The following is a 26575-nucleotide window of genomic DNA, read 5'->3' as shown; positions in this document are numbered from 1 at the left end:
CGGTTTTAGTTTAATTTCCAAGACTTCTTTTGGTAATTGTCTAAACATAGCATAGCATAGTTTATCTTGTCCTGGAGCTGTATTTCCACTTCCCTCTAGGACCATTTTTAATTCATGTAATGAGAAGTCCATGTCAAGTGCCGATTCATCATTATCTTTTTTTCTTAGTTACATCACTAGTTGTTCTGTTGTTTGTGTATTTCATCTAAATGACTCCCACTTGAAAGCTTCTTACCTAGTAGCTCAGCTTTCTCCTTGTTTGTAATTGCCAGGTGTTCTCCATCTATCAGCACTGGGATTTTAACTGATTTTCTTTTCCCACTCATTTTTTTGATCATTACCCAAATGTCACCCAATTTAACTTTTCTACCAATGGAGGAGCAGAATTGCCTCTATACATTCTTCTTGGATGACTTAATTATTTTCTGTGCCATAGCCCTCTTTCTTTGATAGTCCATCAGGTTATCTTGCCTCAAATGCTTTCTTAAAATTCTGAATGCATGATTTCTTTCTTTTATAGCATTTTTACATTCATTGTTCCACCATGGAACTATTTTCTTTTTCTCATTCACTGTGCTCTTAGGGATGCAGGTTGTTGCAGCATTAATAATCATGGAAGTCACTGCTACTGCGCAGCTATTTACATCACCCTCCATCGATATTCTTTCAGTATACTCAATACAAAGTTCTCTGAATTTTTCCCAGTTAGCTTTAGGAAAACGCCATCTCTCTATTACATAACCCTCCTGAACATACATATCCAATATTGGAAAGGGATCACTCCCTATGTTGCTATTCTTTACATTCCATTCACATAAATTACTCATATTTACTGAGACTAAAGTAAGATCTATACAAGAAACTGAATGTCTTGTAACATTAACCCTGTTACCTCTTCCATCATTAAAGCAAGAAAGTGATCTCTCCTCGATTAGTTCTTTAACTACTTCTCCATTAGTGTCTGTATGGTCACTTCCCCACAGAGTATTGTGAGCATTGAAGTCTCTACACCATATTTCTCTTCTATCAATACTTTCTGAGATCTCATGGAATGTTTGCATTGATAATTTCTTGCACGAATTATAAAAATTAACTACTTTGATATTTCCTCTGGGACTACACATTCTACTACTACACATTCATACTCATTTGGAACGGTTACCCTTCTAAATACTAAAGTATCCTTAATAAATGTTACACATCCTCCCCCCTTGTTTTCCAGTTCTGTCACATCTAACCGAGCTGTAGCCTGGTAGGACAAAATCCAAATGTGGTCTTAACCAAGTTTCTTGTATACACATAACATCTGGTCTAACTTCCAGATCCGTTACAACCTTCTTGAACTCTTGTCCATTTGCAATTAAACTTCTGGCATTCCAGTGGAGGATATGAAATACCACAATGAGGCTAATCACCTTGAGACACTCCATCATAATTACCACATTTGCAGTCTTATAGATGAAAGCAACAAAGTTGGTTTTACCGACAATCAGCGTATCTTCATTAATCTCCTTTATCCATGGATTTATTTCTCTTTGCCTCTGACTTGGTGTTGGAGATGAAACCTCAATTATTCGTCTGTTCTCAGACTCTTTTGCTCTATTACTTGTGCACCACTGAGTCTGTATAGTTCACTTTCCTTCACTTTTTTTGCTGCATCAGCATAGGATACCTGATTAGTTACATTTCTGTACCTCTCTAGCTTGCCTTTGAACAGAGCATCCTCCAAAAGCAGCGCTATGCTCGCCGCCGCAATAACAGAATTTTACTTTTTTATCCTGACCACATTTTCCATATTCATGTTCACCTTCACATCTAGCACATCTTTGTTTTCCTTTATATTGCCCAGCAGTGTGTCCCATTCTTTCACACTTGAAACATCTAAGTGGCGCTGGGATGAATTCTCTTACATCATAACTCAGATATCCCATTCTTACTCTCTTTGACATAACTTTTTAAAACTCATAGGTTGAACTTCCAGAACTATCGCACCTTCTTTTCCTCTTATTATTTACATCCTGCCATGGCATACTATCACTATCTCCATCTGTACTTTTATCCATGATAATTACATTCACGGTACAGTTGATGCTAACTGGCCAAATACCAACGCTCGTTCTCAGTAGCATGCTCAAACACAATTCCGACAATCTCTCTCCAATCCTCTCCGTTCGTCCTTCCGCTCCTAAATTGTGCATTACCGCCACCTATTGATGGGGAGAGTTTATGCGAGGACCCAGCACACTGCAATGTGGCTAATGTTAAACAATGATAATATCTTTGTATCATATAATATCATATATATATTCAAGGGCGTCACTTTGTGTTGAAAAGTGGTGGAGACATAAGGGCTCAGTTTATGGGTGTGACAATAGGGGGTCACAAAAACAAGATAATGTAATATGTTAACAGTCTTTTGAAGAAATTTTTAATGCTGAGATATTTGAGTGGGGTGTTGCAATTTGGATATGAATGTCAGAGGTCGCACGCCTCTGGAGCAACTAGGGGTTAAGTGTCTTGCTTAGGGACACACTGGTGGGTGGGTCACAGTGGGGGATTGAACCTGAGCCTATCCATTGCGCCATCACCACCCCAAATTCTTTGAAAAAGTGATGGAGACAAAATCAGCTATTTAAAAAAGTGGTGGGGACATTTCCCCACTGTCCCCAGTGTAAATGACACCTACGTATGTATATATTATATATATAATCTACTCACCTGTTACTTTGTATGATCAAATTACTGCAACAGTTGAAGATGCCTTAACATAATTGGTCAATAAATCTGTTTTTGTTTCTGATTTCCTTACAAGAGAAGTTTAAAGCCTCACATAAGTGGTAGGCTACAATTGTCCTTGCTGTTTTCCCAGATCTTCTCAATCATCACTCATTTCTAAATAAATAACATGTTTCACTGATCTTAAAGCTTGTTTCAGTGTGACATGACCCTTTCGGCCTCTGCATTGTTAATATGTACCTCTCCCGCTCTGCATCTATCTGCCTCTCCATTATCTTTGATCACATTATGTGTGTCAGTGGAAGTATAATAAAGATGTTTTGAATTATACACAATTTACAATGCCATTAACTTCAAACTAAATGGGTAAGAAACTGATTGAAAATGCTATTACTCCAGTCTTTGGTCGGCTAAGTGTAAATAACCTACAGCGTGTTATCTCATATTCCCTGTGTGCTGTTCGCCCCGGGAACACGGCGGTGACACTTCCCCCCCGATAAAACTGTCTAACTTTATTTGTAGCAAGGCATCTTTATTCATTATAAGAACAGACCACAAAGAACACCTGGAAATGGAAGGAAAATATTAAATAAAGAGAGAAAAATACATAAATTTAACTTGGGACATCCGCTGGCTGACCCGGGCAGACGCGTCCCCCCATCACCGCGCGGTGGCGCTGCAGGCCCGGTGAGATGCGGAGTAACTGCAGAAGCAGAAATCTGCTGTCATCCCCGGAGCTAACACCATAGCACGATGGTCGCGGTATTGGATGCGAATTGTTAAGTGTTGTTTAGTTTCTGTAACTACCTTACGTAGCGCATGATTCGCGTCACTCGCAGCTGGGAAAAACCCTGCAAGTGGTGTTCGCTGCGCTAAGGCGAGTCTCCAGCTCCCACCAACCGTGACCCGGACATCAGGAAGAAGGTAGCCCGCCCCGGCTAACGTTAGCGAACCACTAGCGTCAGCTTTGTTTATCTGTAGTAGTTTTCCACATCATTGCTGCTGGTTTAGTAAAAGAAAATGGCGTTTACGTGCTGTGAAGTAGAGTTTAGATTAGGTTGTTTAACGCTTGATGCCTTTGATTAACGTTAATGACGCTGCCTAGCTCGCTACATGGACTGAGCCCACCCCTCTGTCGCTTGACACTTGACATGCTACTCTGACATACCGCTTCTTGGTCATTTACCAAACTTGTACAATTAACAGGCCTCACATTAGTAAGAACGTCACATTTTTAATATCTGACACAAACAAAAGATGTGTTGAACTTTCCTGCGTGTCCACTGAACGTGATTCTCGCCTCTGTGGCTGTAGTTACACCACCAGGCTGGATGGCTGAGCCGGAGCTTCTGCTGGACTCCAACATCCGACTTTGGGTGGTGTTGCCCATTGTCTTCATCACCTTTCTGGTCGGGGTCATTCGCCATTATGTTTCCATTCTTCTTCAAAGTGACAAGAAGTTGACGTTAGAACAGGTTTCTGACAGGTACGTTACCTTCAATCGTGAGGTGGATGATGATGATGATATGTAAAAAAACAAAACACTTAATGTGATTTTTAATATGTGTTGCTCCATCTCCACAACCAGCCAGGTTCTTATCCGGAGCAGAATTCTCCGAGAAAATGGAAAATACATACCCAAACAGGTGAGGGGGGCTGGTTTATATTTATGTATATTCTTAATAAGATAATTTCTTGTCCTAACTGTCTTCAGCCCATGTACAAGTTATTAACTAAAATATAGGAAAAATACACACTCCATACAGAACAACTGGTCTTTTAGCATTTGTTTGTCATGGCTACAGTGTGTAGGACAGTGTTACTGAAAATCTGTCTTTGTTTTAGTCCTTTTTGATGAGGAAGTTCTACTTCAATAATCAAGAAGATGGATTTTTCAAGAAGACCAAAAGAAAGGTGGTTCCACCTTCTCCCATGACAGGTAATCATTTTTGTGTGTTTACTACAGCATGTGATGACGCAATCTGCAGTCTTATATAATCCACAGTGAGAAGCCAATTTGTCTTTTATGATTTTGTCAAAAATGTCGTTCTTTTTTATCTTGCTTTAATTATTAAAATGATGTCCAGAACAGCTAAAATGAAATAAAATGCTTCAAAAACAACCTGTACAAATAAAAAAACTACAGACTGGACCGAGAGCAAACTGTTGCGAGTGTAAATAAAAGTGTGTAGATCTCGAGAGTTTTGTGCTTTATATCCACATTTACCAAAACATGCTGTTAATGTGACACATTATTGTAGCGCTGTAAACTCACTGTATAGGTGTTATCAATTATTAAAAAGACTTTTATTAAGGGCATATTAAATGCATTTTGCCGCACACTGTATCTTTTCCCAGATCCCAGCATGCTGACAGACATGATGAAAGGAAATGTCACCAACGTGCTTCCCATGATTCTCATTGGGGGCTGGATCAACTGGACTTTTTCTGGATTTGTAACAAGTAATGACCTCACGCCCTCACAGATCTTGTGGTGTAGAAAGTGGCATGCACAGGGGCAAAAAAAGACTTTTAATTAGTCTTGCTACCAAATAAGATATTGCTCACATGGAAATCCCACATTTATGTTCTTTCTGCACTCTTGTTTTACACAGCTAAGGTTCCCTTCCCTCTCACTCTGCGCTTCAAGCCCATGCTGCAGCAAGGAATAGAGCTGCTGTCACTGGATGCCTCCTGGTAAACTAATAAATCAAGATCTGCAGAGAAATACTACAGTAGCCCTTCTGTATTGATCTCAAAATGCTTAAGCCAGTGTGGGACCTTCTTGTCATTTGTTCTGTTTGTTTGTGTGTGCGTTTCTGATCCAGGGTGAGCTCCGCGTCATGGTATTTCCTGAATGTGTTTGGACTACGAAGCATGTACTCATTAATTCTAGGCCAAGATAATGGTGGGTTTAGCTCATTCTAAGATCATTTTGAGCGTTTTGTTGGGCTAGGTTGTAAAGTGTGATGATAAAATGAAAATGGTTTATCGACATTTGCTGATTCCCAGAAAGTTCAACAGTCACAGCAACTCTGTCATGCTATAAGTAGTTATTTTATTGACTCTTAATAATATTGTTTTATTGAACTTTAGCTCTTAATGTTAACAAAGCTATTTTCATGCTATGAGCAGGAATATGAAAACTAATCTAATTTCAATACAAATAGTCTGATAATAGTTTCAGCTACAGATTCATCCTAGCCAGTAATATTTACAAATCGATGAAGCCTTATTGTCTAGAGTAAAGCCTGTGCTTTAGGGAATTTCTTAATTCCTTGTATATGGTGAAACAGCTTTCCATTCACATAATTATTTTTTCAATCGCCACAGGTGCAGACCAGTCAAGGATCATGCAGGAGCAGATGAGTGGTGCCGCCATGGCCATGCCTGCAGATACAAATAAAGCTTTCAAAGTATATAATGTAGTTTAAGCATAATTTATTAATGAGGTCTGCCTTTGCTCTTGTTAATATGATGTCCATCCTTGATTTCAGGCTGAGTGGGAGGCACTGGAGCTGACTGACCATCAGTGGGCGCTGGAAAGTGTAGAGGAGGATCTGATGAGCAGAGAGCTGGACTTTGATGGCATGTTCAGCAAGGAGCTGCCAAGTGGTATCTTCTGATGGACCCGCCACTTCTATTTGGAGCCTTCACTTTGAATTTTGATCATTGCAGGGATTTGTTTTTTATGGTTAGAACCGCAGAGATGGGACAAATCATGTTAATCATGTTATGCAAAGTTTACATTCACTTATGTGTGGTTCTTGTCTTCTCACATGTATTACCTTACCATTCCTGTCCAGATAAAACATCTGAAAGGACTTAAAATACACTGGTTCTGCTGCTGTCTCATAGATATTAGAAAGCATTGCTTTATTTCACCTGGATGAGCTGTTTGGGAGACATTAAGTGGTTTTTTGCTTAGTAAAATGCATTATTAACTTGCATTATTAGCTTGCAACTATGATCTTAATGCCAGTAGGTAATAGAATGTAAACTACCTAGTAGAGCTTCTTTTTTTTTTCTTCTGTTATGCACAGCATATACTAGCTGTCTTAATCTTCATATGTATCATGTTTAAAAAAAAAAAAAAAAAAAGGACACAATACCATTTTACAGGTCTGAATGATGTTTATTTAATTCATTATACTTTAACACTCCTAAATGGCTCATTTTGTTAGATCATAGATAGATCAACTGTTCTGTGTCAGCTGCTTAAAGTTGGAAGCAGCCCCAGAACTAATTAGTTGTTGGCAGAGAATATGTTTGTGTGATTGAAATATTGGGGTTTTGAAGTATGTAGACTGGTTCATGTAACTCCCTTGTGTTTTGTACAGTATAAAGCCTGTTTTGACTACATATCCGGTTTCATTTGTTGCAATGCATCACTATATGTCAGCCATCACACTTTGCAAAGGTCAAGTCAGGGCTAAGGTTTTTTGATGCACCGGAAGATGCTCTGAGGTCACAACATTACATGGATGTTTTTGTAAAGTAGCCCTTTTGGTGCACTGCTGGCCTGGGACACTTTGCCATCTGGTTGTCCTGTGACTCCCTGGCCTGGCGGTGGTGATGGCAGAGCAGTCATGCTTTAGCGCTCCGACAGCTCTCCTCGTCTGTGTGCTGACCGTAGAGGAAGAACTCTTCCCATGAGCAGCGCTCCTATGCTCGCTCCAGTGCGGCTCTTCCATCCGCGCGTTCACGATACCGGCATACTCGCTGCATGATGGCCGAGGGAGGCGGACCCGAGTCGGGTGGCGCGGCAGACTCCGACTCGGAGCCGGTAGCCGCACAGATGCCAACCCCTTCAACCGAAAGTCAAAAACAGACTATTGGGTCACTTTTGAAAACAACTCTAAGAAAGGGTGACGAATGGTAAGAATCGGCAGCGTTCTCCGGGTGTTTCAGCGTTAGCAAGCTAACATTAGCTAGTGAGAAACAGGAAATGCTAGCATGCTAAAGCTAGCAAGCTAAAGACGCTGATGGTTGCAACTGAAATCGAAAGCTGCTGTGCTACCGATATTTTGGCCAGCTAGTGTTTAACAAGTTAGCACGCTAACTGCTAGCCAGTCTGACTTTACAATTTGTCTTTTAAGAGTGGTGCCTGTAGTAATGTCTGTTAACGTTGGTCGTTAACAGCCCAACTGACATGGGTAGCTAATTGGGTAATTTGCACAGCAGTTAAACATTAATGCCTGTTTTGTGACAAGTTAGGTGACGTTGACTGCAGCTGTGGCTAGTCGGCTGGTAGAACAGGCCCTGGATTCAGATGGTGGGTTCCCCTGCCAGTCAGACCGGCTCGTTGCTCAATAAGTAGTGATCAGGAAATTGGTCCGCCGACAGGAATATGATGCAGTGTCGTCACTTGCTTGTTGTGACATGTTAGCCGAAATTGTCTGACTTGGGCTTTGAACCGGCTGGCTACCTGTGTTAGCTAACATTGTTTCAGATTCTGAAGATCATTCAGGCCTGGGCACAGTGCAGCCAGGCGTATTAAAGAGGCTTCACCTCAGCAGTTAAATATTACAACAGAGAAATGTCAGATTAGCAATACTTCCCATTGCCTTCTTTGTTGACAGAAATGGGCACCAAGGGAAGAGCACATGCATTATGTTATAAATCTAACTTCCTAGCTACTCAGCATACATGTTCATATATAGTTTCATGATACTGTAGTTTAAATTAACTGTCATCCCATGGTGTTAAAGCTGAAATGTATGATTTAAAAAAAATAAAAAAAGCTTTTGCATAGATTGGGGAAGTAACCTCGGGTTAAAGGGCAAACATCATACCCCTAACATTGACCTCCTATTTGAGGCTGCTCCATACTGACTGTGGTCCCACAAAACAGTTTCCTGACTCAACGTCTTACTATGTAAATACTTGCCAACAAGCCTATTACCTTTAAGGAGATTGTTGCTTGGGATGAGATTAAGTCAAACTAGCTTGCTGTAGCTATATCTGCAAATGCTAAGGCAGTTTGGTGTTGCATAATGTTCTGGGTTGGCATACGGCTGAGTGCAGTGTCTCCACAAACCCCTTGTATCGTCTCCTGGCCTTTTTCTGTTCTTGCTTGATATCCTAAACATATCAGGTGGCCAGACGATGCTTTCATGAAGTATAAGCCTCAAAGGTTTAGGTGAAATTATCCAAATGTGTTTCTCAAAGGGTGAATTTGACATTAACTGTTACCATCCTATTTGTTTTAGGTATCTGATAGACAGCAGGTGGTTCAAACAATGGAAGAAGTATGTGGGATTTGACAGCTGGGACATGTACAATGTTGGAGAACGTAGCCTCTATCCAGGACCAATTGATAACTCCGGTCTGTTCTCAGGTAAAACTATTAGAAACATCTACTGGTGTTACTTTAGATTGCTCTTGGGACCAGCACAAATCCCGCTGTTTTTTTTCTCAGCCTGTAGTCATGATTTTGTTTATTTTCCTTAAAGACCAGGAGACTCAGGCCCTGAAAGAGCACCTTATTGATGAGCTGGACTATGTCCTTGTACCCAATGAGGCATGGAACAAGCTTGTCAGCTGGTATGGCTGCCTTGATTGCCAGAGACCCATCGTCAGAAAGGTAATTTTACTAAAGATGTTTTTGTGTTTTGTTTTTTTTGAACATTAGCTTATTGATTAAGCTCGTAAATGTCTTCTTTCTTTTCTAGGTTGTCGAACATGGCATGTTTGTCAAGCACTGTAAGGTGGAGGTCTATTTGCTGGAGCTGAACTTGTGTGAGAATGACAACATGGACAATGTGGTCACACGTCATTTCAGTAAAGCTGATACTATAGGTGAGTGTCTACGTGGGTGTTCTGTGGCTTCAACCTTTCACTGACAATAACCAGACAGATGGCTTGCTACACACATGAAATGAGTAAAAAAACAAGCAAGAAAGATAATAAGCAAGTCTTGCAAATCCCCTCTTTCCAGATACTATAGAGAAAGAGATGAGGACACTGTTCAACATCCCATCAGAGAAGGAGACACGGCTCTGGAACAAATACATGAGCAACACCTATGAGCAACTCAACAAGCCCGACAGCACCGTGCAGGATGCTGGTCTCTTCCAGGGGCAGGTAGTGTAGAGCTGTGTTATTCAAACAACCTTCAGATCAATGAGAGACTCTCTTCCCCTTTCTTTTGAAAACAGCACAGCTCACTAACGTACTGATTTGACTCATTGTGCATGCATAATTCATTTACAGGAATTTTACAAAATAGCAGGAACATCTGAGAGTCTAGTGCAATACAACACACTAGCCCTGCAATAAGCTCATATTATAAAATGAAAACAGAGAGCATGGGAGATGTTAGCTAGGACTAACAGCCTTCACTTTTCCAGCCGTTGGAGAAACTACAGACTTTTATTAACGGACACACAGCGACCTACACTGCACATTTACTACCTGACTGAAACTTACTGCTGATATTTTTCCTCCGTTAACTTTCACCGTCACATTCTGCCGCTCGCTCTCTCACACTTGCTCGTCCTCACACACAATACGCGGGCAGCTGCAGAGCGTCGAGTGTCGCCATGCTCACAGTGTGCGAGTTAAAATCATCACTTGGCACTGATATTAATGATTGTGTGACATTTTAGTGGGGTGGTTATTCATTCTGCAGTGGTGGCGAATATGGGGGAACACTGGTCTCTCTGTTGTGTGCGCTCCACAGACTGTCCGGGCGCTGCACTTCTGCGAGATCCGCCTTTTGCGTTCCGTCAACATTATGTTATCAATTAACATTTAAATAATCGATTTTTAGACATTTGTTAATCGAATCATAATCTTCCACGTCTGCATTGCGATGCATCTAAGAATCGATTATTTCTCCCACCCCTAGTGTGTGTGTGTGTGTGTGTGTGTGTGTGTGTGTAACATACTGTATATTATAGTTAAGGTTATAATTAGAGCCTGACCTATAAAGGATTTTTAAGACTGATAACAATTTCGGTGTTTGAGGATTTTAAAATCCGATCTACCGATTTATCTGCAGATACCTCCCCCCCCCCCTTTCTTTTGAAACACATAACATAAACCGAGACTATCCCTAACATTTGTTATGTCAGGAGACCTCACTAAGTTAACATAACCTTTAATAGAACTCTTTTAATTTGATCCAAATCAAGCTATGAGAAACCATTTTTCAACCACCATGTGTGATAGAGTGACCTAGTGGAAACACTTTTGTTGAATGCATCTAATACTATATGACTGTCTACAACAAGGGCAAACAACTTGGAGATTTCACACTAACGTTGTACATTTGAAAGAGGAGCTAGATAAATTTCTTTGGCAGCCGTGTTAGATACTTGTTTGGCTCGCAGATATGTTTAGAATACATTAAATAATTATATAATGAACTGCTCATTAAGCTAAGTTAGCACTCTTCCACTGAACATGGCATTAGCTAGTTTTATGGGGTATCTAATGTAGCAATGGGCAATTAAAAGTTGCTAGAACTGCCACGGAAATAAATCTTCAGTCAAGTTTGTCAACAATGTAACCTCTGCCTCTGCTCAACTACTACAACATTAAACATGCTTTTGTGAACCCAGGAGGAAACGGAGAGAGAGCAATGAAAAACGGGAAGGTTGGCAAGAATGATCATGAATGTTTTCAGGAGAGGAGAAGTGATGAGGGCTATTTTTATTATTATTTAAGTCATGTAGTTCACATGACAAATGACCAACTCACCGGGAAGATAGCTACTTTCTGTTGTTGGTCTAGCATGCTCTGGGAGACTCCGGTCATGTGATTGCTTTGCTTTGTGGCACATTTGTGGCTGTGTTGTTAAGAGGGGAGTTGCAGAGTGCCCTCTGCGGGGCAAATTATGCAACACTCTTGACATGAGCGAAGGACCCAGCTATTTTTTATTTTTTTATTTTTTTTTTACATTTGTTATAAATACAGAACCAATTTATCTGCAATTAGCTCATTTTGGCCAATAACTTCTGCACAACAATAACTTGATCGTACTCTCGGTATAATGTATAATTCTAGTTGGGACTGTCAGGTTATGGGTCTGAAGTGTTGTTGGATTGCAAGGGTAATGTAAAGTGTTACTAATATTTTGTGTTCCCTTTACATAAATGGGGGCTGGACAAAGAATGACATTTTAGCATATAACACAATCTATTACACTACCACCACAAACTGTGGCCTCAAATGTTACTACAGAGTGTAGCTGATACCTCTTTGACCTTACCATCAAAAAATTATCTTTCACGTCCATGCCATTGTATTGAATTACATCAAACTGTACAGGTGTTACATGCTATAGTAAGTGCAGTTGATAGACTTACCTGCAGCTGCTGAAGCTTGGAAGAACTTGGCAGTCGCATAATGTTAAATTTAAGCCTGAGACATGATAGCTCTGACATGAAGGTCAGTTGTGCCCACGTGACTTTCATCCAGCTTGTTTTTCCCACAGGTGCTTGTGATTGAGCGAAAGAATGAGGACGGCACGTGGCCCAGACAAGCCTCTCATCCAAAGTAAGCAAATACCTTATTGATTTTGTCATTCAGGGAAAGGAGGAAAAAAATATATATATATATATATATATATATATATATATATATATATATATATATATATATATATATATAAATTTCGAAGTTAACACAACATTGAAAGTTTGCATAGATTTTTTTGTTGTTGTTGTTGGTTTTGTTTTTACAAATGGGCTTCTCTAAAACATTGTTTTGCTCTTATTCACCAGATCTAGTACAACCCCATCTAGGAATTTCACTACCTCCCCAAAACTCTCCTCCAACTCAACAGCCAGTATCTCTTCAACAGTAACCAATGGAGACAGCAGCTGTAGCCCTGGCTACACACTTAACAACAGCACCTCCTCTGGCAACAGGCAAGAGTTATTTATTTATTCCCCCATCTCTGTTTTCCCTCATGCAGAACTTACCATCCTTTACTTCTCCTGGGCATTTACTGTATGTTTTATGTGGCTTGTACAGTGTTCTTTGACATAATAGAAAATATTGAGAAAGGTGTGTGTGCTCACATGTAAGCTCAGCATGAGGTCTATTCAGGGTCAGGAAATTACATTTAAAGGGAAATAAGATGTAACTGCAGAAATGACACCTGACATCAAATTCATTACTGACTTGGTGAAATGGCTGCACTTTATTCAAAAGGCTGTGATGTTCTTTTGATTGCCAATACCACCCCAATAGGAGGTTTGACACTTAAGGGCCAATTTGGACTTGTTCCTCGAATGGCGTAGGGTACACACTTACCCATAGGCTATGGCGTACCTACCCAAACATTTTACTACACGTTGCAGCGACGCAGCTTGGGAGCACACAATACTAAGCATTTCAGGCTTATCCTTCTTCTGCCTCAACCAGTTCAAGGGTCGTACTTACCATCTTCTCTGACGTCTTCTCTTCATTGATCAGCTCCAACTCCAACATGATCTGCTCAGTTTTATGGTGCATTTCATTTACCTTGGAAGTGGGATGTTGAAACTGGGAATGACGTCTCACCCGAGTTGAAGGCGTTCCAGTTGAACAACAGATTTAAGTGGGAAAACCAAGTTTGATGCCTCTGGCTGATAACGCATTATTTTGCACATACAAACACCGTAGCAACATCGCTACAGATATAAGTTCGTCAGGACGGTATGTATGACTGATTTAATGAGACACAATTAAGACAGAAGTGCGATAAAGTTTATTACTACAGCTTCCACTACTGTTCATTCCCGTAGCATCCATCTTGGATTTTGAGGTTGGGGTTGGTGAGGTTCTCCCGATTTTCCAAGTCAGAAATCCAACTTAAGGGGGTGTTCCCGTTGAAATTTTCGTCTTGGAACTCGGAAATTCCGTTTTGCTATGTCAAATGGAACACACAATCAGTCGCCATTGTTTGTAGTAGCCTGCATCAACAAAGAAGAAGCAGCAGCAGCAAGTCAACACAGTGGAACTTGGAAAGCCCACCGCCATCTAGCGTGAAAATGTCCAAATTGGGCCCAATTAGCAATTTTCCCTCACTGGTGTCATGTGACTCAGGTGTGAATGGGGAGCAGGTGTGTTAAATTTGGTGTTATCGCTTTCACACTCCCTCATACTGGTCACTGGAAGTTCAACATGGGGCCTCATGGCAAAGAACTCTCTGAGGATCTGAAAAAAATAATTGTTGCTCTACATAAAGATGGCCTAGGCTATAAGAAGATTGCCAAGACCCTGAAACTGAGCTGCAGCACTGTGGTCAAGACCATACAGCGGTTCAACAGGACAGGTTCCACTCAGAAGAGGCCTCACCATGGTCAACCAAAGAAGTTGCTCAGTGTCATATCCAGAGGTTGTCTTTGGGAAATAGATGTATGAGTGCAGCATTACTGCACAGGTTGAAGTGGTGGGGGGTCCTGTCAGAGCCCAGACCATACGCCACACACTGCATTAAATTGGCATGGCTGTCACCCCAGAAGGAAGCCTCTTCTAAAGATGATGCGCAAGAAAGCCCACAAACAAGCGTAGGACGAAGGACTTGGATTACTGGAACCATGTCCTGTGATCTGATGAGATCAAGATAAACTTATTTGGTTTAGATGGGGTCAAGCGTGTGTGGCAGCAACCAGGTGAGGAGTACAAAGACAAGTGTGTCTTGTCTACAGTCAAGCATGGTAGTGGGAGTGTCAGGGTCTGAGGCTGCATGAGTGCTGCCGAAACTGGAGAGCTACAGTTCATTGAGGGAACCATGAATGCCAACATGTACTGTGACATACTGAAGCAGAGCATGATCTCCTCCCTTCGGAGACTGGCAGTATTCCAACATGATAACGACCCCAAACACACCTCCCAGACCACTGCTGCCTTGCCAAAAAAGCTGAGGGTAAAGGTGATGGACTGGCCAAGCATTTCTCCAGACCTAAACCCTATTGAACATCTGTGGGGCATCCTCAAACGGAAGGTGGAGGAGTGCAAGCTCTCTAACATCCACCAGCTCTGTGATGTTGTCATGGAGGAATGGAAGAGGACTCCAGCGGCAACCTCTGAAGCTCTGGTGAACTCCATGCCCAAGAGGGTTAAGGCAGTGCTAGTAAATAATGGTGGCCACACAAAATATTGACACTTTGGCCCCAATTTGGACATTTTCACTTAGGGGTGAACTCACTTTTGATGCCAGCGGTTTCGACATTAATGGCTGTGTGATGTGTTATTTTGAGGGGACAGCAAAGCTGTACACTCTCTACTTGTAGCTAAGTATAATTTCTTCAGTGTTATTCACATGAAAAAGATCAAATATTTACAAAAATGGGTGGGGTGTACTCACTGTTGTGAGATACTGTATTTGTTCAGGATTTGCATGGATGAGTGTGGGTGTTTACCTGAGGTGTAGGTGGGTGGGTGTGTGTGTGTGGCGAGAAGAAAATTCCGAGGCAGCTGCAAAGCATACTTATAAACAATAATAAGAATGTTTGTGGTCATTAAAACCTGCTTTCACAGGGTGGTATAATGTGAAAATTTGAGATTTACAATCACGATGCCAGCTCAATGTCGTGATGTCTGTCAGCCATGGACGATGGCATCGTCTATCGGCCCAACCCTAACCCCGGCTTGCCCTGCCTCTCTCTCCCCCCATCTGCTCCATTTTCTCCATTAGCAGTATGTTTTATAAAGTCGCCTTAAAGACTGAGAACTCGTCTTTTTTCCGTATATTTCCACCCACGATCCCCTATCACAGCAGGTGAGCCGCACGTCGGCTTAATAATGACGCAGCCTACACTTTACCTGGTCCGTGCGTAAAATATACACCGTGATTTGTAACGCAAGTTAATAGTCTTCCAAATTTTTTTTTAGGGTGAAGTCTGTGCGAGAACACATGCACATAAGACGCGCACTCGATGACATCGTCCATCCCGATGTTTCATTGTAGACATCGTCCAATGGAAATTTTGTAGACATCGCCCAACCCTAATGGCTATATTACATGATGGCTGGTTAACATGTTCTCTTGTTGATATATACCTGAAGTACTGGCTTCATTACAGCACCGTGTCTGTTGGGTACTGACAGTAACAGATCTGCTCTTCCAACAGATTGGGGGGCTACAATTCATACAGCTCCTCCTACAACTACAGAGAGTCACAGTCGCAGCCTGGCCTATGTGGTCTCAGCAATTTGGGCAACACATGCTTCATGAACTCTGCCCTCCAGGTAAAAAAAAAAAAAAAAAAAGCAAACCAATCGTACATTACAGCTTCACGGAAAGTCGCCATGTTTTTGGGTGTTATTTTCAAATAATCCATTTGTTATTCCTCCTCTTCCAGTGCCTGAGCAATGCATCCCCACTCACAGAGTACTTCTCCAATGATGAGTACGAGGTAGAGATTAACCGAGAGAATCCCCTGGGAATGAGGGGAGAGATTGCAGAAGCCTATGCTGATCTTGTGAAGCAGATGTGGCTGAGCCGAAGCAGCTACGTGGCCCCACGTACCTTCAAAGTGAGTCGCATCAGACAACTTCATCTGAAATGAATGTGTCCATTCACAATCTACAAGCAAGTTAGTAAAAATCTATCCTTTTGTGTCCAGACCCAGGTCGGACGCTTTGCCCCCCAGTTTTCAGGCTACCAGCAGCAGGACTCTCAGGAGCTGTTGGCCTTCCTGCTGGACGGGCTCCACGAAGACCTGAACCGTGTCAAGAAGAAGCCTTATCTGGCCCTGAGGGATGCAGAGGGCCGACCAGACGAGGTATAACTCATACATGGAAATGGTGTGATGGTGCTGCTTTTCGAACTATGGACTTTCTTGTGCATTTTATTTCTATAAAAAGTAACTTCAAAGGCTCTGTCTGATGTGGGAATATGATGACGCTTAAATATCAACATTCACAACACTCTTGGCTTTGTTGTGTTTTGATGAAATTGAAATCAGCTTTAAATTTCAAAGCTGAGCTGCAAGGACTGCTAGTCTCTGACAGCTACACATTTGTTTTGAAGCTGCACACTGCTTTGGTCTGTTTTATAGCAACAGAAGACTTCAAAGTATTGCTCTACAATATCAAGTTACAGTTTTTTTTTCTCAGGTTTTAAAACTTTTAAACTAATGAAAGTTCTTCTCCATTGGTTGTGGAATTACAGATTGTTGCCAAGGAAGCCTGGACGAACCACCGTTTGCGCAACGACTCTATTATCGTTGATATTTTCCACGGCCTCTTCAAATCCACTTTGGTGTGCCCCGAGTGCTCCAAGGTGTCTGTAACCTTTGACCCATTCTGCTACCTCACACTGCCTCTGCCCATGAAGAAGGACCGTACTATGGAGGTTTTCCTGGTGCGATCAGACCCTCAGTCTAGACCCACACAGGTGAGGCGGAATTGCTCTAGACTTGAACAAGTAAACTAATACAAGTTAATACCGTCGTACTAATACTAAGATTTTGGTTTGTAGTGGTTTTTATAACTTTTTTTGTCTTACAGTATCGAGTGGTGGTCCCTAAACTGGGTACAGTGACAGACCTGTGCAGCGCCTTGTCCAAACTCTGTGCAATCCCTCCTGAACATGTAAGAACTTCAACCTTTTACACCAATAGAATAATATAAAAAGTGTTCTTTATCCTTGCAGCTTGATATTTTCTTTGGTTGAAATGGAAATAGTATGAGCTCACTTGGCAAATTTTTTCGTTTTTCTAGATGGTGGTGGCTGACGTTTACAATCACAGGTTCCACAAAATCTATAGACGGGATGATGGACTCAACCAAATCATGGAAAAAGATGACATCTTTGTGTAAGTTTTGTTGATGTCTAAAAGATGACATGTCTTAAGTTAGCTGCTGTGGTTGCTGTGGAATACCAGGTGTCTATAATATGTGTGTTTGTAATATGTGTGTGTGTGTTTGTGTTGTTGCTCTTTGCAGGTACGAGGTACAGGAAGAGGACAGTGAGAGGATGAACCTGCCTGTATATTTCAGGGAGCGCCACTCCAAACACGCTGGAAGTTCCACAAACACTATGCTGTTTGGCCAGCCTTTACTCATCACCGTGCCCAAACACAACCTCATAGCAGACGTTCTTTATGACAAGATCCTCGAGAGGATTGGGTAAGAACCTACTGTTTGGACAGCAAGGAAGGAAACCGCAAATTCTAGTGAAGAGAGTTTTAAGAAAGGCAGGGAATGTAGAATCAAATGTAAATTAATCTTGTACCGGGAGTTGTAACTGAATCCACAGATAATAAAAAGTAAGTGTATTTGCTGTTTAACCATTCTCCTCTGTTTCCTGTTGCAGACGCTATGTAAAACAATCCCAGAGCTCGAATAGTGAAAGCAGGGCTTCGGCCTCGGCCTCAGCGACGGTTGCCAGCTGCAGCCAGGCTCCTGAATGTTCCACATCGTCTAATCTCAATGCCAGCCTGGGTGGCTGTGGCAGTCCCCTGTCAGACGGGGCCTCCTGCAGTGCCAGCTCCAGTAACGGCAGCAACCACTCAGGGACCTGCAATGAAACTAATGGGCTATATGATGGTAAGCAGCTCACAGTATCTGTCACCAGAATTGAAAGAATGTAAAGGCAACATTGATCAGAGAGCCGTTACTCATCAGAATATTTCTATAGACTTTAAAATGCAGCCATGCAAAAAACAACTCAAAAGTGACGAGGTGTCATCGTTGTCTGTTCAGGTGAGGAGGAGGCCATGGAACACCAGGTGAGTCCAGAGCCAGAGAATGGCCAGTCCGAAGAGGAGGAAGAGGAGACATCTGACTTGGAAAATGGGTCTAAAGGAGACGCAGCCAAGCCGTGCTCAACGCCAGCCAAACTCTTCACTTTCAGCATAGTCAACTCTTACGGAACTGCCAACATAAGCCCACTGCCCTGCGATGGAAATGTCCTCAAACTCAATCGTCAGTGGAAATCTTTTAAACTTCCAAGTGCATTGATAGTTTCATTTGTTCACACCCACTTTGTGTGTGTTGTTATTTTATATAGATTTTATTTTTACTTTTAACATGTATTTTAGTCTCTTAAGTGTTTTCTTGTTTTTATCGTGAATTTGTTTTATGTGTTTTATTGCCTTTGCACTTGTTAAAGCACTTTGTAACATATTTTGAAAAGTGCTCTGTAAATAAAGATTATAAAAGATTATTATTTGTGTTGACGCACCTCTTTTCTCTGCAGCACATTCCACGGTGGCGATCGACTGGGATGCAGAGTTGAAGAAACTATGTTATGATGAACAGGAAGCAGAGGTCAGTGGGTTTAACATGCATCAGACAATCCTGTGACAGGGTATGCAAACAGTCTGTTTATATTAGTGTAAATATTGTGTTTAGGCCTATGAGAAGCACGAGAGCATGCTGCAGCCCCAAAAAAAGAAAGCCACTGTGGCTCTGAGAGAATGCATCGAGCTCTTTACAACCATGGAGACACTTGGAGAACATGATCCGTGGTAAGAGTTCACAGCGACGGCCTAATTCAGGGTCAAACCTCCACTTCTGTCACTGTCTTTGTCATATAAATATTATCTTTTGTATGCAGGTATTGTCCAACATGTAAGAAACACCAACAGGCCACAAAGAAGTTTGACTTGTGGTCGCTGCCTCGCATTCTGGTAGTTCACCTAAAGCGTTTTTCTTACAACCGGTGTTGGAGGGACAAACTGGACACAGTGGTGGACTTTCCCATCAGGTATGCAGGCAGCACATTATAGTCGGAGTATCTTCAGTCTGATGTTTCTGGTAAAGGTTTTCTAGAGGAAAAGGCGCTGTTGTGTCTGTTGAGTAGTTCCAGTGACCTGAAAGAGTGTAACAAGGTAAAATAATTAATAACACCTGTGAAGGTGGACAGTTGATTTACTTTTTAGATTGCATTTGCATTATTATGACAATACCAGATTACTGAAATTTCATGTTTATGTTTTGTTAATGTAGTAACAGTTGGCTGGAATATTTGGCATCTAAAGATTTAAACTGAATTTCTAAATGTGTCTTGAGAATTATGCATTTCTTTAGAGAAGCAGCATCACAAAGTGTTACTGCAAAGTTGTAATCATTCATTTAATTCTCTGTGAAATCAATTAGAAATGCAGGGCAGGTTGTGACAAAATGGACCATGGATCCACTTTGTTTAGCTCACTTTTAAGAAGAGTGTTGATTTGAAGCTTGTGAGAAGTGAGAAACACTACAGAATCAATGGAACATTTACACTAGAGGGAGCTGTAGTCTGAAACTCCCCATGACCTGAGGAAATACTTTGTACTTTGAAGAAATTTACTTTTGTCTGAGAACTGACCTCGCCCAAAAAACAATTACAACACCAAAAGTAGCCTTTCCACTGTATGTTATCACGATAAAAGAAATTTCATATCATTCCATATCGATCATTATCACAATAAATGGCAAATCATTATGTATTTCAAGTTTAAAGGCTGATTTTTGCTCCTGAGTGAAAATTGACGAAACCAGATGGTTAATTGTGTGGTTAAACTTTTCTTTATGGTCTGAACGTGACAAACGCTTGATGCCGAACAGTGGATCACTTCATAAATCTTCACAAATTATGATATAATCTTTTAAAAAATATGATTAGTAAATCATTTTTTAGTCCTTTTTCTCAACAAAATAAATATCTTAATTAAAAAAATGTTAGTTTGTGATTCAAATGAATCAAATCAAACCTTCATTGGCGATATATTGAACATTTATTATCATTACTGTTTTATTGCCCAGCCCTAATTTACACCCTGTACAGGTCCATAACCTTTTTCCCAGTTAACACAGTACAATATTTCCTCTGTGTTTTTAAAATGGAGAAGTTGCCTCAGTGTTATGTGGCCCAACTGCTGTGTCACACTCTTGGCACTGTGTGTGCAACACACAATTGCCTCTGTGAAGGAACTTGATCCACTAGACACCAAGCAGCAGAAAAGACTGTGCTTTAAAAAAGGCTGACTCATGCTTACTAAGGTCGGCTTAAACATACAGTGGGCCCATATGCTGTGTTTTACATTTTTATTTGTTGGATGTAAGTTTATTAACTTAGTTTCAGTTTCGTGGCAATACCATTTTTTACCCCCTGCGACTGATGATATTTTCTTTGTCAGGGATCTGAACATGTCCGAGTTTGTGTGCGACCCTAAGGCTGGCCCCTACGTATATGACCTTGTTGCCGTGTCAAACCACTATGGAGGAATGGGAGGAGGTCACTGTAAGTTTGTTTGTTTGTTTTTTTTCCTTCCTTTCTATGTCTCTTAAACAACACTGGGAAAGCAAAGGACAATGTCACTCCATGTAAACATGCAATAAAGAGCTGGCAATAGTTGTTTTTTTAGCTGATGATGATGAATCCACTCTGTAGGTCTTGGGCCGACACAGTTTGTTTAGTCTTTAAACATGCACACAATTTTGTGTCAACAGATGGTCTGCTGAACGGCCACTGTGTCTACGTAGACACTGATCAGTTACATTACAATAGGAAACATCACGTCTATGTTCTCTATGTTTTTGCATTTGTGGTGAACTGGTCTGATAAGATTATCTCTTCCTGACTAAACCAACCGCCTGGATAGCTTTCAGGTAACACTGCTTTCCCTTTAACAGATACAGCTTATGGCAAGAATAAAGTGGATGGGAAGTGGTATTACTTTGATGACAGCAGTGTCTCCTCTGCCACAGAGGACCAGATTGTGGTGAGTTTTGACTCTTCAGTGGTCATGAATCTCTGTATCCTGTAGTTAGTTTTATTTATTTGTTATATCCATTGACTGATGTTTGATGCAGACGAGCCGGCAGCCTTCTTGGCTTTCTGCCTTTGGTGTCGAGTGTCCCTGTTTGCATAGTGTAATCCTATCTGTGTCCTCCCTCGCAGACTAAAGCAGCCTACGTGCTGTTCTATCAGCGCAGAGACGAGGAAGCTCCCTCCAAACCTCAGCCTTCGGCCTCGATGGGAGGAGCCCCGGAAGCAGCCGATGACCACATGGACACAAACTGAGGGACACACACTGAAACACAGACAGCAAATAGAGACACTCGGACGCACACACAGCGCTACTTTAGTGACAGAGGACTCCACAGACTTAATATTAATAACCTGATCTTCCCCCACGTATTTTATTTGATTTCTGTCTTGTATGTTGTCAACTAGAGCCAACAGCCTTGTCAGAAGAATGACCTGAGAGACTTTCTCCCTGCAGCGGGTGGCCTACTGATTTCTGAACATAGTTTACTAGTCTGGAACTAAGAGGAGTATAAATGGATAAAGGTCCTCTCACTGGATGAACAGAATGTTAGAAGTGCCCTCAAATGCGTAGATAAAAAAAAATGTCAGTCAGAAACATGAAAAAGAAAAAAAAAAAAAAAAAGCCAAATGCACATGTTGTTTCAACCAAAGCGTTCCAAGGTATTTATGATGAAATGTACCAACTGTTAAGACCATAGCAGGATACTGGCATTGTGCTTAGATTTATCTCTGATAATCTTGCTGTGCTGAGGAAAATGCAAACTTTAACAGTGTGATGTGCACACAGAACAATACACACCATGCTTATTGAAAGAATCCTGTCATTTTATTTCACCTGTGTAGAGTGGGTTGTCTTGCTGCTGCAGATCAGCTGGCAGTTGTCCTGCGGCCTGCCGGGTCTGTGTTGCAATCTAAACCACAGAGGAGGGGCAAGGCTCGTTTCAAAGTTTTAAAGCAGGAGTTATGGCGAAAGCAGTTTTTTTTTTTTCTTCGACCTTGCTCTTGTTCAGCCTTCGTTTTTTTGTTCATTGACGCACAGTACAGGCTCTGCTGTCTCTCGGGCCCTAAACTTATGAGAGGAGTCTTACCCTGCAAACAACCCCCCCCCTCCTTTTTTTTAAAAATCACAATGCAAGAGCGGCCTTTTGATTCCTGCAACCTGACTAAAAAGGAGGCACTTTGAATTCTCCATGAGTACATTATCTACCTGCTTCTGGTGTATCTAGACTAGACATGACAGAATTGTGTGGTTCAGCCTTAGCATTAAGGGTTATGGGTCTGTCATACACTTCTAGATCATTTTAATGTGTCTTATAAGCATATTTTGATTGCTACCTGATTGGACCCCTAGCTCACCTGCAATGGCTTGTCCTTATTAGTCTTGTACATTAATGCAGCTCTGTATTGAAATGGCTATGTTATTTGATATCTTCAAAGCACACGGAGTGACGCAAAATAAACTAGTATAAAAGTGGTGCTTTTATTCCTGAAACTTGAACTTGCTCCTTGTCACAAGGAACAGTCTACATGTCATCAGGCGGGGTCAGGACTGCAGCACCTTAACAGCATTCTCACTGAATGCAGGCGCCAGTTATTTTCCTTCCATTGACCACTGTTCAGCTGTTAAGTAAAACACGATAATAAATTGTCTCTGTTGGTAGCACAAGAAAAGAATCCCTTTTGTTTCATCTTAATTGAGTCTTCTTAGACATATACTTCTCCCAGGAAGCACAGCTGCAGGTGTCTTGCGTAAGTGTGACTGGGTATAAATAGAATACATTTACTTAATCAAGGGTCTTCTAGTGAAACCAGACGGCACTCTGTATTTAATGGAACAGCATGTTGATATGAAGGGCCTCCAAGAGCCCATTTAGCCGGTTGGTCCTGCCCATTATGTCGTTCAGAATGACTACCTTTAATATAATCATAAATGCCAATGACTAGAAAAGCTTTACATTGTATCTGTAATCCTAGATACTTAATTGAAAAAATGTAGCTGCCAAATGCAGCTAATGTTTTCTTCCCCCTAAATCATGACCGCAATTCAAACAAAGATAACCGAAGACATGTAAATAATCACACAATTGAATATAGGTGTATAAATTCTTGTCCTCATATTTATCTTATTGCCGATAACTACAGTATTTGTTTTTAACTGAGAAATATTTGAATTCAAAGTACAATAAAGACTGGAAGCCTCAACAAGTGGGTTTGTTTGGACTAATTGCATGCACAAAAATATACAGTATATGTACTCGAGTCGCACAAAGCTGGTTTAACATTGGTGACAGTTATGAAATGACTGTAATGCAGAATCTTTATTTGCACGCCATTTATGCCAAATGGTTGCAAAATGAACCGATTTGGTGTTGACACTGGCACAGGTATGCTAGAAAATATTTGTAACCACTGTAAACTTTTATTTTCAAGGTCAGATGATTAAAAATAACGGACCTTCATACAAGATAAACATTTTACAAATGCAGTTTAAATATGTGCTTTACCACAGAGTTTGAAATTAATATAAGTTACTCAATTGTCAGTGCAACTAAAGACTAAAATCTTTCAATCAATAATTTCACGTAGAGGAAGTCAGGAAATGTTTAGAAAATAAATTTATTGGTCCTCCTAATACATCAAACCACAGCTGTGCTTTACATGCACCCATGGAGCTGAAAACATTCAGGCTTTTACACTTCATCAAATACCCCCCTCACAACAAGCGTGGTTTCAGGGGATGCCTTCATATAGTAAAAGAACTGAACACAGCCATCGTGTACAAGTGAGCACAGGTGGTCTGGAAAAGTGTCATACACCATCTGCAGAGGCTATGGAAGGGTAAAAACTGCACAAAAGATTTTTCTCCTCATGAGCTGAAGGTTACACACAATGTGGAAGCTGTTGGATGGATGAACAACATTTTGGAGGATTAGTTTGCCTGGTTGAGGAGCTTCTTGATGTCTCCCTCGATGTCGCTGGTGAGGAACATCCTGCTGTAACGCTTGAAGGGCACTCCATCCGGCCCGATGAGGAACTTCTCGAAGTTCCAGGCCACATCGTTCCTGCAGACCGGGCTCCAGATGATTAACTTGGGGTCGTTCATCAGGGCGCTTGGTTCGTCGCTGGGGGCTGGGAGCTTTTCCTTCAGGAATACAAACAAGGGGTGGGCATCCTTCCCATTCACATCCACTTTCTCCAGGAGCTGGAACTTTGGCTCAAAGCCATTACCGGGACGGATGTACTTCAGAGATATGAGGATTTCTTCATTCTTACAGTTCTCCTGCAGAGGTGGATCGTGAGATTATGTTAAGGGCAGTGACTTTAAATGTAATAAAAATGTTGAAATCATGAATGGAACATTCTTGAGACATTTCAGGAAGCAGACAGGCTCCTGGCTAAAGTCTACCATGGCATTACAGGACAATGATGTTTTTGTGAGGGAAGTGATAAGCAGTTACTGTAATGAAACAATAAAAAGGTTCAAGTTAAAACAGTCTTTCAGCAGTGCAGCCTTACAATACCACTTTGTATGTGGTTGTTAAACTAACTTTTGGTTTGACTTAAGGATCATGTTGATTGTGTTTTTCTAGAGTTTGCTTTCTGTTTTGGCTCTTTAACATAAAGAATTCGTGCCACATAGTGTTTCATTTCCTGCTTTCAATAAGAAGCCTTCAGACTATCTTCACATCGTTTCCGTGACCATCTATTAATGAGTTACTAATACTGTCGTGTTAACATTGAGTTAATACATGACGTATTGCTTATTGTGTGGATAATAATGGGTGAAGCAGGAACAAATGACGCGCGACTAGCCTATACCTTTTATTAGGTATTTTGAAACTCACACTGTTTCCTCTTTCCTAAATATCTGTAACGGACTTACTCAGACGGGAAATGTATCCTTGAATTTTAAGTTTACTTGTTCCAAATGTTAAACATTTTTTAGATAATATAATGAGTTCATTGAATTACTGTGTCTGTAGCATAGTTACAAGTAGACTAATTGTTAGACTAAACTTAAAACATGCTAGTAAACTGGAAAACGAGTTGGGTAAAGCAAGTCTAAAATAGGAACAAAACTCATTTGGGAAAGTGCTAATTAATTATAGGAGTTAAAGCTCAGACATCAGTCCCGGTTGAATTGTAACGTTATCCTTTAAAGTTTCAATTCAAGTGTGCTATATCCGGGAAAACACAATATCAGTAAGCAAAGTCAAAGATATACGAACAAAACTTAAAAATACACTATAAACTATCATAAGCCCAGTCTGCCTGTAAGTTAATAAGAGAGCAGACCTGGAAGATGCAACGTTAATTTCCTCACCTGATGCCCGAACTGGTTGCAGGGCACTCCCAGGATAACGAGCCCCTTGCTGGCGTACCGCTCATGGAGCTCGTTCATCTGGGTGTAATCCCTGGTGGTGGTGCCTCAGAGAGACGCCACATTCTCAATGAGGACCACTTTGCCCTGGAGGGAAGAAAAATTAAACGTTTCTCCCGTTAACAGTTTGGCCGTGAAGTTGTACAATGTCGTAGCCATTTTTTAATAGCTACCTATTCCCTTTATTAAGAATCACAATATGCCCTTTATTTGATGCTGACACTCTGCCTCCCTCAGTGTCTTGAGCCAGCCTTTGAAGCATGATCAAAGAGCTTGTGTTTTGCAGTCAAGATAGTTCACGTCCTACACCCTGCGGGATGGTCTATTTTACTGTTCCAGTGTAGGCCACATAGGGGTCAAAGTCAAACGTAGGACATAATAAGTTTTGACTTAAGTAAGTCAACATTTTGAGTTTCTAAGTCATAGCTTTACATATGACTATATATCTCATCATTTTGTTTTGACTTTCTATATTTTAATTTTGACCCTGTAAGTCAAAATGTTGACTGTGTATAACACCAGTAGCCTATCTTAATGTAATATTTTCTGCTACCATCTATTGTCTTTTTTTGCTGGTGGAAATTATCAACTCCCTGCATTTTAGCACATTGAGACATGAGGAAAATTTTATTTAAAAAAACAACAAACATCAACTAATGCCGGGAGTTGATCTTTTATTATTGTGCAATACATTGTAGCCATGACCATATCTCAAGGATTTGGTCTGTTTGGACTCTGCTGTAACAGTAACCTGT

The 26575-nt window shown here is 41.0% G+C and overlaps 3 protein-coding genes across 3 annotated transcripts; 2 read left to right on the top strand and 1 right to left on the bottom strand.

Annotated features, from left to right (window-relative positions):
• The first annotated feature begins 3436 nt into the window (after nucleotides 1-3436).
• On the top strand, nucleotides 3437-7098 carry emc3 (ER membrane protein complex subunit 3). The gene is made up of 9 exons (XM_038697918.1): nucleotides 3437-3660; nucleotides 4051-4222; nucleotides 4325-4382; nucleotides 4582-4675; nucleotides 5095-5199; nucleotides 5352-5433; nucleotides 5565-5644; nucleotides 6070-6152; nucleotides 6234-7098. Exons 2-9 carry the CDS (start codon nucleotides 4068-4070, stop codon nucleotides 6360-6362), a joined length of 786 nt encoding a protein of 261 aa, XP_038553846.1. The 5' UTR covers nucleotides 3437-3660; nucleotides 4051-4067; the 3' UTR covers nucleotides 6363-7098.
• Nucleotides 7099-7432: 334 nt separating this feature from the next.
• usp4 (ubiquitin specific peptidase 4 (proto-oncogene)) lies at nucleotides 7433-23099 on the top strand. The gene is made up of 22 exons (XM_038697917.1): nucleotides 7433-7614; nucleotides 8949-9076; nucleotides 9192-9322; nucleotides 9411-9537; nucleotides 9677-9822; nucleotides 12179-12240; nucleotides 12468-12614; nucleotides 15807-15924; nucleotides 16038-16211; nucleotides 16302-16460; nucleotides 16850-17074; nucleotides 17188-17271; nucleotides 17401-17495; nucleotides 17626-17808; nucleotides 17996-18228; nucleotides 18385-18606; nucleotides 18881-18951; nucleotides 19036-19151; nucleotides 19241-19390; nucleotides 20805-20908; nucleotides 21301-21389; nucleotides 21569-23099. The coding sequence occupies exons 1-22, from the start codon at nucleotides 7463-7465 to the stop codon at nucleotides 21689-21691; spliced, it is 3039 nt and encodes a 1012-aa protein (XP_038553845.1). The 5' UTR covers nucleotides 7433-7462; the 3' UTR covers nucleotides 21692-23099.
• Nucleotides 23100-23842: 743 nt separating this feature from the next.
• gpx1b (glutathione peroxidase 1b) lies at nucleotides 23843-26061 on the bottom strand. The gene is made up of 2 exons (XM_038697919.1): nucleotides 25764-26061; nucleotides 23843-24719 (listed from the first exon to the last, which is right to left on the bottom strand). Exons 1-2 carry the CDS (start codon nucleotides 25977-25979, stop codon nucleotides 24369-24371), a joined length of 567 nt encoding a protein of 188 aa, XP_038553847.1. The 5' UTR covers nucleotides 25980-26061; the 3' UTR covers nucleotides 23843-24368.
• Between the last annotated feature and the right edge of the window lie 514 nt (nucleotides 26062-26575).

This window comes from Micropterus salmoides, unplaced genomic scaffold (assembly GCF_014851395.1).
Source record: "Micropterus salmoides isolate LMB-PRFRI ecotype aquatic unplaced genomic scaffold, ASM1485139v1 Ms_hic_scaffold_4, whole genome shotgun sequence".
Classification (NCBI taxonomy): Eukaryota; Metazoa; Chordata; class Actinopteri; order Centrarchiformes; family Centrarchidae; genus Micropterus; species Micropterus salmoides.
This window is presented reverse-complemented; position numbering and strand designations above follow the sequence as displayed.